This window comes from Oncorhynchus mykiss, chromosome 25, assembly GCF_013265735.2.
Source record: "Oncorhynchus mykiss isolate Arlee chromosome 25, USDA_OmykA_1.1, whole genome shotgun sequence".
In the NCBI taxonomy this organism is placed as follows: Eukaryota; Metazoa; Chordata; class Actinopteri; order Salmoniformes; family Salmonidae; genus Oncorhynchus; species Oncorhynchus mykiss.
In genome coordinates, this window is record NC_048589.1 from 15307902 (window position 1) to 15320517 (window position 12616).

A 12616-nucleotide genomic window follows, 5' to 3' on the forward strand; every position below is an offset into this window, starting at 1 on the left:
AACATGCATGAGAGCACCAGCTGTTCTGGAAGACTGTGTGATCACACTCTCCGCAGCCGATGTGAGTAAGATATTCACAAGGCCGCAGGGCCAGACGGATTACCAGGACGTGTATTGTGAGCATGTGCTGACCAACTGGCAAGTGTCTTCCGTGACATTTTCAAACTCTCCCTGTCCGAGTCTGTAATACCAACATGTTTTAAGCAGACCACCATAGTGCCTGTGCCCAAGAACACAAAGGTAACCTGCCTAAACAACTACCGACCAGTAGCACTCACGTCTGTAGCCATGAAGTGCTTTGAAAGGCTGGTCATGGCTCACATCAACACCATTATCCCAGAAACCATAGACCCACTCCAATTTGCATATCGCCCCAACAGATCCACAGATGATGCAATCTATATTGCAATCCACACTGCTCTTTCCCACCTGGACAAAAGGAACACCTATGTGAGAATGCTATTCATTGACTACAGCTCAGTGTTCAACACCATAGCGCCCTCAAAGCTCATCAATAAGCTAAGGACCCTGGGACTAAACACCTCCCTCTGCAACTGGATCCTGGACTTCCTGATGTGCCGCCCCAAGATGGTAAAGGTAGGTAACAACACATCCACCACGCTAATCCTCAACACAGGGGCCCCTCAGGGGTGTGTGCTCAGTCCCCTCCTGTACTCCCTGTTCACTCATGACTGCAAGGCCAGGCTGATGACACAACAGTGGTAAGCCTGATCACCGACAACAACGAGACAGCCTATAGGGAATATGTCAGAGACCTGGCCGTCTGGTGGCAGGACAACAACCTCTCCCACAACGTGATCAAGACAAAGGAGATGATTGTGGATTACAGGAAAATTAGGACTGAGCACGCCCCCATTCTCATCAACTGGACTGCAGTGGAGCAGGTTGAGAGCTTCAAGTTCATCACTGGGGCCATGCTTCCTGCCATCCAGGACCTCTGTACCAGGTGGTGTCAGAAGAAGGCCCTAAAAATTGTCATAGATCATAGAATCATGTCATAGATCATGTCATAGAATCATAGACTATTCTCTGCTACCGCATGGCAAGCGGTACCGGAGTGCCAAGTCTAGCTTCTACCCCCAAGCCATAAGAATCTTGAACACCTAATCAAATGGCTACCCAAACTATTTGCATTGGCCCTCCCCTCTTTTGCACCGCTGCAACACTCTGTTGTTATCATGTATGCATAGTCACTTTAATAACTCTACCTGCATGTACGTATTACCTCTACTAACCGGTGCCCCCGCACATGGACTCTGTACTAATGCCCCCCTGTATATAGTCTCGCTATTGTTATTTTGCTGCTGCTCTTTAATTACTTGTTACTTTTATTTCTTATTCTTATCCATTTTCTTAAACTGCATTGTTGGTTAGAGGCTTGTAAGTTAGCATTTCACTGTAAGGTCTACCTACACCTGTTGTATTCAGCATTTCACCGTAAGATCTACCTACACCTGTTGTATTCAGCATTTCACTGTAAGGTCTACCTACACCTGTTGTATTCAGCATTTCACTGTAACGTCTGCCTACACCTGTTGTATTGGGCGCATGTGACTAATAACATTTGATTTGATTTGGGAAATTAACTTTGTGTTTGATTTGAACACCACAGAACAACTATTGCCTGACATAGACAGAGGCATGGTGGAATGAAATGGAGAGTCTGCATTTACATTGAACTTTCTTACAATCCATTAAAAATATCACAGAACAACATAACCATAGACCATTCATTGACATTTATCTGAGTCTATACAGTGTCTACAACCCAATGAGTGGTTTCAACCAAACACTGAATTTCCCCTAAATAAATCTACCATTTGTTTTTGTCTCTGATATTTCAAGATGTGTTTTATTGTCTGGTGTGTACAGTGTGTAAAAGATCCTGCTGAATGTAATGGTGTCAGTGGTGGTGTGAATAATGGGGGCTGCTGTGTTGTAAACTACAGTGAGGTCAGTGACACAGAGAAAATCCCCCAGCCTGCCTCGTGTGGTTTCACAAGCAGTCCACTGACATTTCTGTGTGGCTGCAAAGTGAAAGGGCTTTTGCTTCTGTCTGTAGCCACCTTGTTTGTCATCAGCAGTATTTTACTCTGAAAATGTTAAGGGTTTTTGCTGGGGAAATCTGATAAAAAAAATGGGATGTTCAACACATTATTAAAATACATTGTAACTTGTTGCATCATCCATATCAGATATCCTCTTTCAAATGCCTTACCAAACCATCACCATAAACCTTTCTTGTCCAGTTCAAATACATTTGACACACAAAGTGAACTGTGTAATTATGATTTCCAAGTGCTATAACTCCAGCTTCAGAGAGTGTGTGTGACAGTTCCATGGTGACACCAGTGGTGTAGGCAGTCTTTACCATGCCACAGGGGCTTAATAGCTGTTTAATTAGACACTGGGGACTGAGGTATCCAGGCAGGCCTCGTTCCCTCTGTGTAAAGGCTTCCACATGTTCAGTACAGCCTTGCAACTGGGAGCCTGTACCAGCCTCTGTACCATATGGCTGTTTCACTTTGACACCTCCCCCGATTGCAGCTAGAGATGTGACGGAGTGTGACAGGGTTTCTGTTGCTACAGTTTCTAGCTACGTGTGTTTGTATGATCGCCTGATCCCCACATTGGGGCTGCCATTTTCAACAAGTTTAATAGGTATTTTCTACCTCTGAGGTCCACTCTCCCAGTGGTAAACTAGCTGTAACCGACACACCCTCCATCTTCCCAGCATCTCTCTCTCCTGTTCTTCTCAGCCCCTAGCCCACTGTCGTGTGGCTGTCCCCTCCTCTCCTCTCTCTCTACCTCCAGTCATCTGATTAGTGGTGGTGGTTGTGTGGCGACGCATCAGATGGCTGCCCTGTTCTACATTTGGAAGTCATATAGGCTTCTTTTTTGAAGACGAGACCCCTGTACTTGTGGTTTCCAAAACCCTTTTATGGGGGTAAGGGGGCTTCACTGAAATTACCCAAACCTTCTCCCCTCCCAATCCCTGAGGTTTTTGGTGTCCGATGGTAGTCGCCCTGTCTCACGTCTTGGTGGCTGGCAGCGAGACGGCTCATGCCCAGATAGGGGTCTGGTGTCCTTCCTTGTAATCATGGGGCCTCTTCTCTTCAATGGGCCCGGGCCTGGGTCATGTGTGCCGGCCCTGCTAACCACAACCACTTCATATGACACTCTGTGGTGAGCCACGCTCAGGGGACCCAAAGGAGAGGAGGATGGTGAGACAAGGCACTACAGGGACTCCTATTGGCTAGGGACTTCCTCCTTCTTCTTTGATTTGCATTTGACAGTGAGACTGGAGGGAAGGGGGACTTTTAAAGTGTGCTCAAACTGCCCTTTGCACCACATATCTTCTAAGGGGCTGTCAGATAAAGGCTATGCACTAGGCAGGGGCTGTGGATACACTACACTGTGGAAAGGGACTAGGACCCACTTTAAATTACTCTTTCTGATATGCGTGCTAAGCTGAGGGAGATTTTTCAGCGCTTACCTCTGACTTTACCCGGGGGATTTGGTGTCTGCTTCTGTCTGATCTGACTGTCTATCTTGTGAGTAATTGATTCAGTGAATCTTGTCTTTCTCTGTTTTTCTCTTGTCTTTGAGTATTCACTGGACTAGTATTTTCTGTGTATCATGGTTGTATTCGTGGTTGTATTTGTCTTCTGTGCCCCTCTCTCCCCAATCACTAGCGGTGATGTCGTGGCTTTCTTTGTTTTTGTCTGTTATGATCCTGATCTCTCTCTTTCTTGCTCTTTCTCTCTTTCTTTCTTTCTCTCTCTTTCGCTCTCTCTCTCTTTCTTTCTCTCGCTCTCTTTCTTTCTCTCTCTTGCCCCTCCCTCATGGCCCCCAGGAGATCCCTCTCTCAGAGATCCTGCAGGTGGAACAGTCGAGGGACCTCAGTAGCCTAGCCCAGGGCAGCAACCCACACTGCTTTGAAATCATCACCTCCACCATGGTCTACTACGTTGGAGAGAACAACGGGGGCCAATACCACAGCCCCGCGCTGACAGCCTCAGGCGTGGGAATGGAGGTGGCCCAGGGCTGGGAGAAGGCCATCCGTCAGGCCCTGATGCCTGCCACACCCCAGCCCAGTGTGGCCACCGCAGCCAGGCAGGGGAAGGACCACAGTGAGTACAGTACCGTTCTCTACTGTTAACATGGTAGACATGTGGCTATGGCTATTGGAAGTTGTACTGACTGGCTATTGCTCTGGTTTAGGCTACTGATCATAGAGTGTATACGGTAGTTATTTCGATTAGAGGTAGCACTGACATGTATTTGACATATTGTAGCTATTGGCACTAGCACTGGAAAGGTGGAATGAGATTAGTTTATGTGAGCAGTGGAAATAGTACTATTTGTGCCCATAAAATGGGTCATTGCCGATATTGGTAATTTAGTGGTTTGTTATATTACATGAGTGTGAAGTGGGTCAGGAGAGACCCTGCTTGAATCCCCAAGTTTTTTGAGTTTTTTTAATTGAACCTTTATTTAACTAGGCAAGTCAGTTAAGAACAAATTCTTATTTACAATGACGGCCTACCCCGGCCAAACCATAACCCGGACGACGCTGGGCCAATTGTGCGCCGCCCTATGGGACTCCCAATCACAGCCGGTTGTGATACAGGCTGGAATCGAACCAGAGTCTGTAGTGACGCCTCTAGCACTGAGATGCAGTGCTTTAGACCCCTGCACCACTCGGGAGCCCTGAGTTAAGGTCAAGTGAGGTGATGTTCTGGAGTGAGAAAGCAGTCAGTCTTGTTTTGAGATAACAAAAAAAGGCATCATCAGAAATGACTGTGCCTTCAGACACAGCAAAGCCTTGAATTGTGAAGCCATGGTTGACCTTTTACCTCCTGTGATTGTAATCATAAGATAATAAGATAAGATGTACTTTGTTGTTCATTAACGTACAAAGAACGCAAATGTGTCTTTTTGCTCCCAACCCTCTGAGAAACACACTCATAGCCCGAAGGGCTGGAAGCAATGGGTCAGCGCCCCGGAGCAATTATAGGATATTAAGTGCCTTGCTCAAGGGCACAACAACAGGCGGTGGTATCTAGGATGATGCCAGCAAACCCCCGGGTGGCGGCTCACTCCGCACCAGATTATCCCGTCTGAGCTGAGATTTGAACACTAGGCTTCCTGCCACCCAATCAAATTGATCATCATTATTATGATAATGACGGTGATGATCGACTAGATCCAGTGGCGGGGCGTTTTTTGATTGGATTGGATGGTTGGGCGTAATTATAATAAATTGTACAAAAAGAGAATGTATTTGAAAATAATAATATTTTCAAACCTTGATTAAGGTGAGATATAAATATATTTTTTTGTGGGAATACTTGGGACCACATTTCCTAAATTGAACAAATGTTTCGCTCAATTCCTGGTGATTTTGGAGTCTTTTTAACTACCCCTCACTCCAATTTTTTTTGTTCATGATTACTTTAACATTTTTACTAAAAACTTTGGGGCGACCAAAATAACCAAGTTGCGGGTTTGCCTGATGCAGACGCCTGTCTTAAAAGCTATAGAGCCAAGGTGGCACATTCAACTGGTCGCTCTCCTGTGGGCACATGGTGCAACACCTGAAACCTGACATAGATTCAGCGGATTATCTGTGTGTGTTAAAATGTGCGCTCCTCTTCCATCGCATCCAATACACTAATGCATATTCTAATAATGAAGATGGCCGAATCAGATGAGTGGTCTTTTGTTCCCTTTCGGTTATGAAATTAACACACTTCTGGTTCAGTGCTCACCATCACCATAGCAGGTTCTAATGTTTATTAATCATGTTAGAGTAGATATGAGATTAAATGAGCGCCATTGCCTGCCAGCTCATGTACTATATGTCCCCGGAGGCCATTTGTCTGGCTGTACCTACTGGTGTAAAGCATATGGTGAGGGTGGCAATGCCAAACAGATGAGACCCACTACCTCACTACCCCTCAATATCCAACCACTCTGAAATGACAACAAGGGCTTGTGCCCTACAGTCCTACAATATGGTCCTTCGCCAATGAATAAGTACAGGTGGGCATACTTTGTTGTCCATAGAGAAGATGAAAGCTGAGACTCTGTTATTTGATTATACAATTATGTTTTATTGTTTGGCAAGACATGACTTGGGAGCCTCGTGACTGAATATTGGCCTCAGGAGGCACCCATAACCTTAACTATGAAATGTAACACATAGTTATGCTGTTCGAAAAAACGAATTTGTCCCAATCAATTATACAGGGTCATTATTGTTTATGTAATGTTATAGCTGTGATAGGCTTGAAGGACATTGAAAAAAAAGTGAGAAATGCATCTCTGTTTATGATTCATTAGGAATGCGTTGGGTCCTTTATGCATTTGTAATGTACAGTTGTGTAAAGTAAACACTGCGTTGGTTTTCCCCTCTAGAACAAGAGGTGTCTATCAGCATATCTGTGTCCAACTGCCAGATACAGGAGAATGTGGTGAGTGTGGTCACTTTTTCAGATCATCTTGCTCAATTTCTCAGTTGTGTTTGTGTGTGTTCAATCTTGCTCAATTTCTCAGCTGTATATATGTGTGTGCGCGTGTGTGTGCAGTCGTAAAAAACAAATCTGATACTTCTGTATTCTTCATGGACCATTCAACATTGTCCATTGTAAAAAAAATCTATATTTAAAACAAATGAAGGAAGTCACTCATACACTTATGGGAAAGGGGGATTCTTATACGTACTGTACTTGTGCATTGAGTGAAAGTGACCCATTTGTCATATCAATGACCATACCAATACAACAGCATCTATCCAACAATGATATAGCAGAATACATCCACAGTTTAATGTATATTAGCACTAGTAATACCCTTTAAGATAATAAACTGCAGTAATACAGAAGTGTTTCCCTCTCTGTAGGATATCAGCTCTGTATACCAGATCTTCTCTGATGAGGTGCTAGGATCTGGACAGTTTGGGATTGTGTATGGAGGTGTGTGCCTGGATATCCATGTTTTGATGTATTGCAACTAAACATAATGTATTCTCTCAACCCAAACCAAAACACACATCCACTTTATGCCAGGTACTCACATCTATCTTTATGATACTATACAGTATACAATATAAGTACATGTTGACTCATTATTTATTTCTGTTGGCAGGGAAACACAGAAAGACTGGAAGAGATGTGGCAATCAAGGTGATTGACAAGATGAGGTTTCCCACCAAGCAGGAGAGCCAACTGAGGAACGAAGTGGCCATTCTCCAGGTAACACATAGACCCTCATGCTGTACCAGTCAGATGTATACAGTAGTCATTCTTGCTGATTTTCAAACAGTGAAACTGTAACATGGTACAGTATGGAGTGTTGAAGCTAAAGGTTTGTTCCCTCGTTTAGAACCTTCACCATCCTGGTATCGTCAATCTGGAGTGTATGTTCGAGACGCCTGAGAGGGTGTTTGTTGTCATGGAGAAACTCCATGGAGACATGCTGGAGATGATCCTGTCCAGTGAGAAGAGCAAGCTCCCAGAACGCATCACCAAGTTCCTGGTCACACAGGTCTGTCTTTCTCTCTAACTTCCGTCCCCTCTATTTCTCTGTCCTTCCTCATCTTTCCCCCACTTTCTCTCATCCTCCCTCCCCCTCTCTCTCGTGGTGTGGTAGTCTATATAAGCAGTAATAGACTCAGCCCTGGGCCTGTTTGTTCTTGTGGTGTATGGATACGGGGGGATTGTTTACGGAACAGGCTGGTCTGGATGGCATCATGGCCGTGTCCCTCCTGCTGGATTACAGCCTGCGGTGCCGTAGTGGTGCGCTGTTCTGCCCTGCTGCCTGGTCTCTGGTCTGTGGGCTCATTAGAAGAGAGGGGCCCCGGGGCCAAACGGGAGCGGGTTCATTAGGCATGGAGCTGCACATGAAAATGAACAGCAGCAGGTCCGGCTCTGATGTGGTTTAACAGGACTTTGTCAGGAGTTGGGCAGCAGCATGGAGTTGTTGGAGTTGCATGCAGCGCAAGCAGCTACAGTTGATGATTCCACTACAGCAGAGAGGAGACAGTGATGAGGTCATGTGTCCATATGGAAACTAGGAAAGTGACCACCCTAGAAATAGCTTAGTGAACTACTAAAATAGTTATGCAGCTCTCATTATCCATTACATTATATTCTGTGAGGGAGTCCATACTGTTATATGAGGAGATCATTGAGTGATATTATGTGGTCTGATCTCGCTAACCCATGAGGGTTGGGCTATTTTCTGTAACAGATCCTGGTGGCTTTGAGACATCTGCATTTCAAGAACATCGTCCACTGTGATTTGAAGCCCGAGAACGTGCTGCTGGCCTCAGCAGAACCCTTCCCACAGGTAACCAACATGCAACATCTCACCTGTCAGACAAGTTTGCTATCTTTCTAACAAAATATTGCTTGTATGTGTATGGGGGAGACAATGAAGCATTGTGTTGTGTGTCCCGGCAGGTTAAACTGTGTGACTTTGGCTTTGCCCGTATCATCGGTGAGAAGTCGTTCAGGCGTTCGGTGGTGGGTACCCCGGCCTACCTGGCCCCAGAGGTGCTGCGTAGTAAGGGCTACAACCGCTCCCTGGACATGTGGTCTGTGGGGGTCATCGTTTACGTCAGCCTGAGCGGGACATTCCCCTTCAACGAGGACGAGGACATTAACGACCAGATCCAGAACGCTGCCTTCATGTACCCACCCCAGCCATGGAAGGAGATCTCTGCAGATGGTAGGAGGAAAGACCTGCTTGAATAATATTCAAATGCATGAATGCTAAGGAAGACAAATGAGGACAAACATCTCTGTAAAGCGTGCAGCGCAACTAATGAGTCCAGTCATACAGCTAAAGAAGTAGACCAATGGTGTGATACGACAAGCAGTCATTTGAAGCAACTGGAAGTTATTTTGTCTTAGTTATCACTTGTATACCAGGTTGCACTATGGTTTTTCATATCCACTATTGTAGGTGTATGTGGGGGATATTTATTTGGGGCAGCTCGGGAGAGTTGTCAGTGATTCATGTAAACCACACACAACAGAAAAGTCAAAGAGCCGCAGGGTCTGAAAACCACGCTGGTAGATCCAGACGTGTGGGTAGAGAGACAGCACTGATGTTTAATGTCTACCTCTCACTTTGAGACTAACATTACATCTCTATTCCTCTCACAGCTACAGATCTCATTAACAACCTCCTACAAGTGAAGATGAGGAAGCGGTACAGTGTGGACAAGTCCCTCAGCCATCCTTGGCTACAGGTATTATAATAGCTTAATTATACTGTAAGCAGTGCACAGGCACATCTAACAAAACATTCACACACATTTCATGATGTGACCTAGAACAAGGCAGACATTATTGTATTGGTTCCCTGCTGTAACTCCTGCTTCCCCCTCCCTCTCCCTCACTCCCTCTCCCCCTCTCTCTTTCTCTCTCTCTCAGGACTACCAGACGTGGTTGGACCTCAGGGAGTTTGAGACACGGCGTGGCGAGCGTTACATCACCCACGAGAGTGACGATGTGCGCTGGGAGGAGCATGCAGACGAGCATAGCCTGGTCCACCCTAAACACTTCATTATGGCACCCAACCTGGACGATATGGAGGAGGGCCCCTAGTGGCCAGGAGGCCAGGTTACGGGTGTGGCCAAGAGGAAAACATCAGGAACCTCTGCAGGTTGTTGACCTTTGGAAGCATTCCCTCTAAAACTGGTTGGGAAAGGGTCAGACACCCCTGTGCAGGGACTGTGTGACAGGGGATTCTGACCCAAGACTCTGTGGTTAGACATACTGCCACAGGGAGCAGACAGGTGGCTCTGGGGAGGCCCCTGTTTCTTTAGGACACCGCAGTGGAACCAAAAACTTTGGGAGAAAGACATTTCTTTTTTTTTCTTTCTTTTTTTTCCTTATCTTATAGAATCATTCCAGCTCAACTTCATTGGTCCTTTTGGGAAAAGCATCCTTATTATAAACCAAAGGACAATTAAAGTTGAAGGGATATAATTTCCTTAACATTAGGAGTGAGTAATGGTATGCCATTCTACCTGTGAAGGGCTTACAGATTAGTGAGCTTAAAGGGCACTTATCACAAGGGATTTGTATCCACAGAAAGATTGGAATGCGTAGGTATTTGCAAACACAACTTTGTGCTTATTCCAAGACAGTTTTGAAACCATGTCCTTTGACAGTATGAAACTGGAGCTATCATTTGCATGTAGATGTTGTACTTTACTAATGGGAGGTAGATTTTTGCACTATGCTACCATCAAGTCTAACAATTTGAAAAGTTAAAGCTGCTACATCAGGTTCTCTAGAGAGAATGACAGAATGACAGAAAGTGTTGACTACAACATAACTTAAAGTTTGTGCTAAGAGCTTGATACAGTAATGCCTAGGTGAGTAGCATAGAGATTATGAAAATGGCTACAATGCAAAGCCTTTAGTAGAGCACCTGTCATAAACAGTGAGCAAGTAAATCAAAAGGTGCAGGGACCAAAGACTGAATCCAGCTAATTGATATTATTCATCTTCAATTTCCCTGTCTTCTCATGACCAATAACTCATCTGTTTTTCTAATGGTTGTCTTATCGTTGTGGTTCACTCTACTTCGTTGTCTAGAAAGTGGCTTGACTATTGTACATTCCAAGCAGGGTTCGAGCCAAACCTGGTGATGGGGCCACTACCCCTCAAGGTATTACAGTAGCTATCTACAGTTGAAGTCGGAAGTTTACATACACTGAGGTTGGAGTCATTAAAACTCATTTTTCAACCACTCCACAAATTTCTTGTTAACAAACTATAGTTTTGGCAAGTCGGTTAGGACACCTACTTTGTGCATGATACAAGTAATTTTTCCAGCAATTGTTTACAGACAGATTATTTCACTTATAATTCACTGTATCACAATTCCAGTGGGTCAGAAGTTTACATACACTAAGTTGACTGTGCCTTTAAACAGCTTGGAAAATTATGTCATGGCTTTAGAAGCTTCTGATTGGCTAATTGACATAATTTGTGTCAATTGGAGGTGTACCTGTGGGTGTATTTCAAGGCCTACCTTCAAACTCAGTGCCTCTTTGCTTGACATCATGGGAAAATCAAAATAAATCAGCCAAGACCTCAGAAAATAAAATTGTAGACCTCCACAAGTCTGGTTCATCCTTGGGAGCTATTTACAAACGCCTGAAGGTACCACATTCATCTGTGCAAACAATAGTACGCTAGTATAAACACCATGGGACCACGCAGCCGTCATACCGCTCAGGAAGGAGACACGTTCTGTCTCCTAGAGATGAACATACTTTGGTGCGAAAATTACAAATCAGTCCCAGAACAACAGCAAGGACCGTGTGAAGATGCTGGAGGGAACAGGTACAAAGTATCTATATCCACAGTGAAACGAGTCCTATATCGACATAACCTTAAAGGCCGCTCAGCAAGGAAGAAGCCACTGCTCCAAAACCTCCATAAAAAAGCCAGACTATGGTTTGCAACTGCACATGGGGACAAAGATCATACTTTTTGGAGAGATGTCCTCTAGTCTGATGAAACAAAACTGTTTGGCCATAATGACCATCGTTATGTTTGGAGGAAAAAGGGGGAGGCTTGCAAGCTGAAGAACACCATCCCAACCGTAAAGCACAGGGGTGGCAGCATCATGTTGTGGGGGTGCTTTGCTGCAGGAGGGACTGGTGCACTTCACAAAATAGGATGAGGAGGAAAATGTGGATGTGGATATATTGAAGCAACATCTCAAGACATCAGTCAGGAAGTTAAAGCTTGGTCGTAAATGGGTCTTCCAAATGGACAATGACCACAAGCATACTTCCAAAGTTGTGGGAAAATGGCTTAACTTCTTCTTCTTTTCACGTTTGGTTGAAAAGCGTGCCCAGAGTAAACTGCCTTCTACTCAGTCCCAGATGCTAATATATGCATATTATTAGTAGTATTGGATAGAAAACTCTCTGAAGTTTCTAAAACTGTTTGAATGATGTCTGTGAGTATAACATAACTCATATGGCAGGCAAAAACCTGAGAAAAAATCCAAGGTTTGTAGGTTTTCAACTCAGCCCCTATTGAATATACAGTGGGATATGGGTCTCTTGCACTTCCTAAGGCTACCACTAGATGTGGCTTCCACTAAACGTTGTTTCAGGCGTCTACTGTGAAGGGGGGCTGAATGAGAGGGGAATGAGTCAGAGGTCTGCCAGAAGCCTCGGTCTTGTGACGAGCGGTCATGAGAAAGTTACCTCTCTTTCCATTGCTTTTCTACAGACAAATTAATCCTCCGGTTGGGACATTTATTGAACATTTTTGATAAAAACATCCTAAAGATTGATTCAATACATTGTTTGATTTGTTTCTACGACCAGTAATATAACTTTTTGGAATTTTCTTCCGACATTTCCGCTAGACTTGCCCGCGCCTCGTGAGTTTTGATTTGTTTACTAAACGCCCTAACAAAAGGAGAAATTTGGACATAAATGATGGACTTTATGGAACAAATCAAACATTTATTGTGGAACTGGGATTCCTGCGAGTGTATTCTGACGAAGATCATCAAAGGTAAGTGAATATTTATAATGCTATTTCTG

At 44.5% G+C, this 12616-nt stretch overlaps 1 protein-coding gene across 1 annotated transcript in view; it reads left to right on the forward strand.

Annotated features, from left to right (window-relative positions):
- Window positions 1-10850, forward strand: part of prkd3 (protein kinase D3) — a 60676-nt gene extending 49826 nt beyond the window's left edge. The window contains exons 9-17 of the mRNA XM_036962416.1: window positions 3878-4154; window positions 6445-6500; window positions 6929-7001; window positions 7174-7280; window positions 7411-7572; window positions 8278-8376; window positions 8490-8757; window positions 9198-9283; window positions 9468-10850. Coding sequence (XP_036818311.1) covers window positions 3878-4154; window positions 6445-6500; window positions 6929-7001; window positions 7174-7280; window positions 7411-7572; window positions 8278-8376; window positions 8490-8757; window positions 9198-9283; window positions 9468-9641 — 1302 coding nt within the window. The 3' untranslated portion in view covers window positions 9642-10850. The remainder of the gene's footprint in view (window positions 1-3877; window positions 4155-6444; window positions 6501-6928; window positions 7002-7173; window positions 7281-7410; window positions 7573-8277; window positions 8377-8489; window positions 8758-9197; window positions 9284-9467) is intronic.
- The last annotated feature ends 1766 nt before the right edge of the window (window positions 10851-12616 follow it).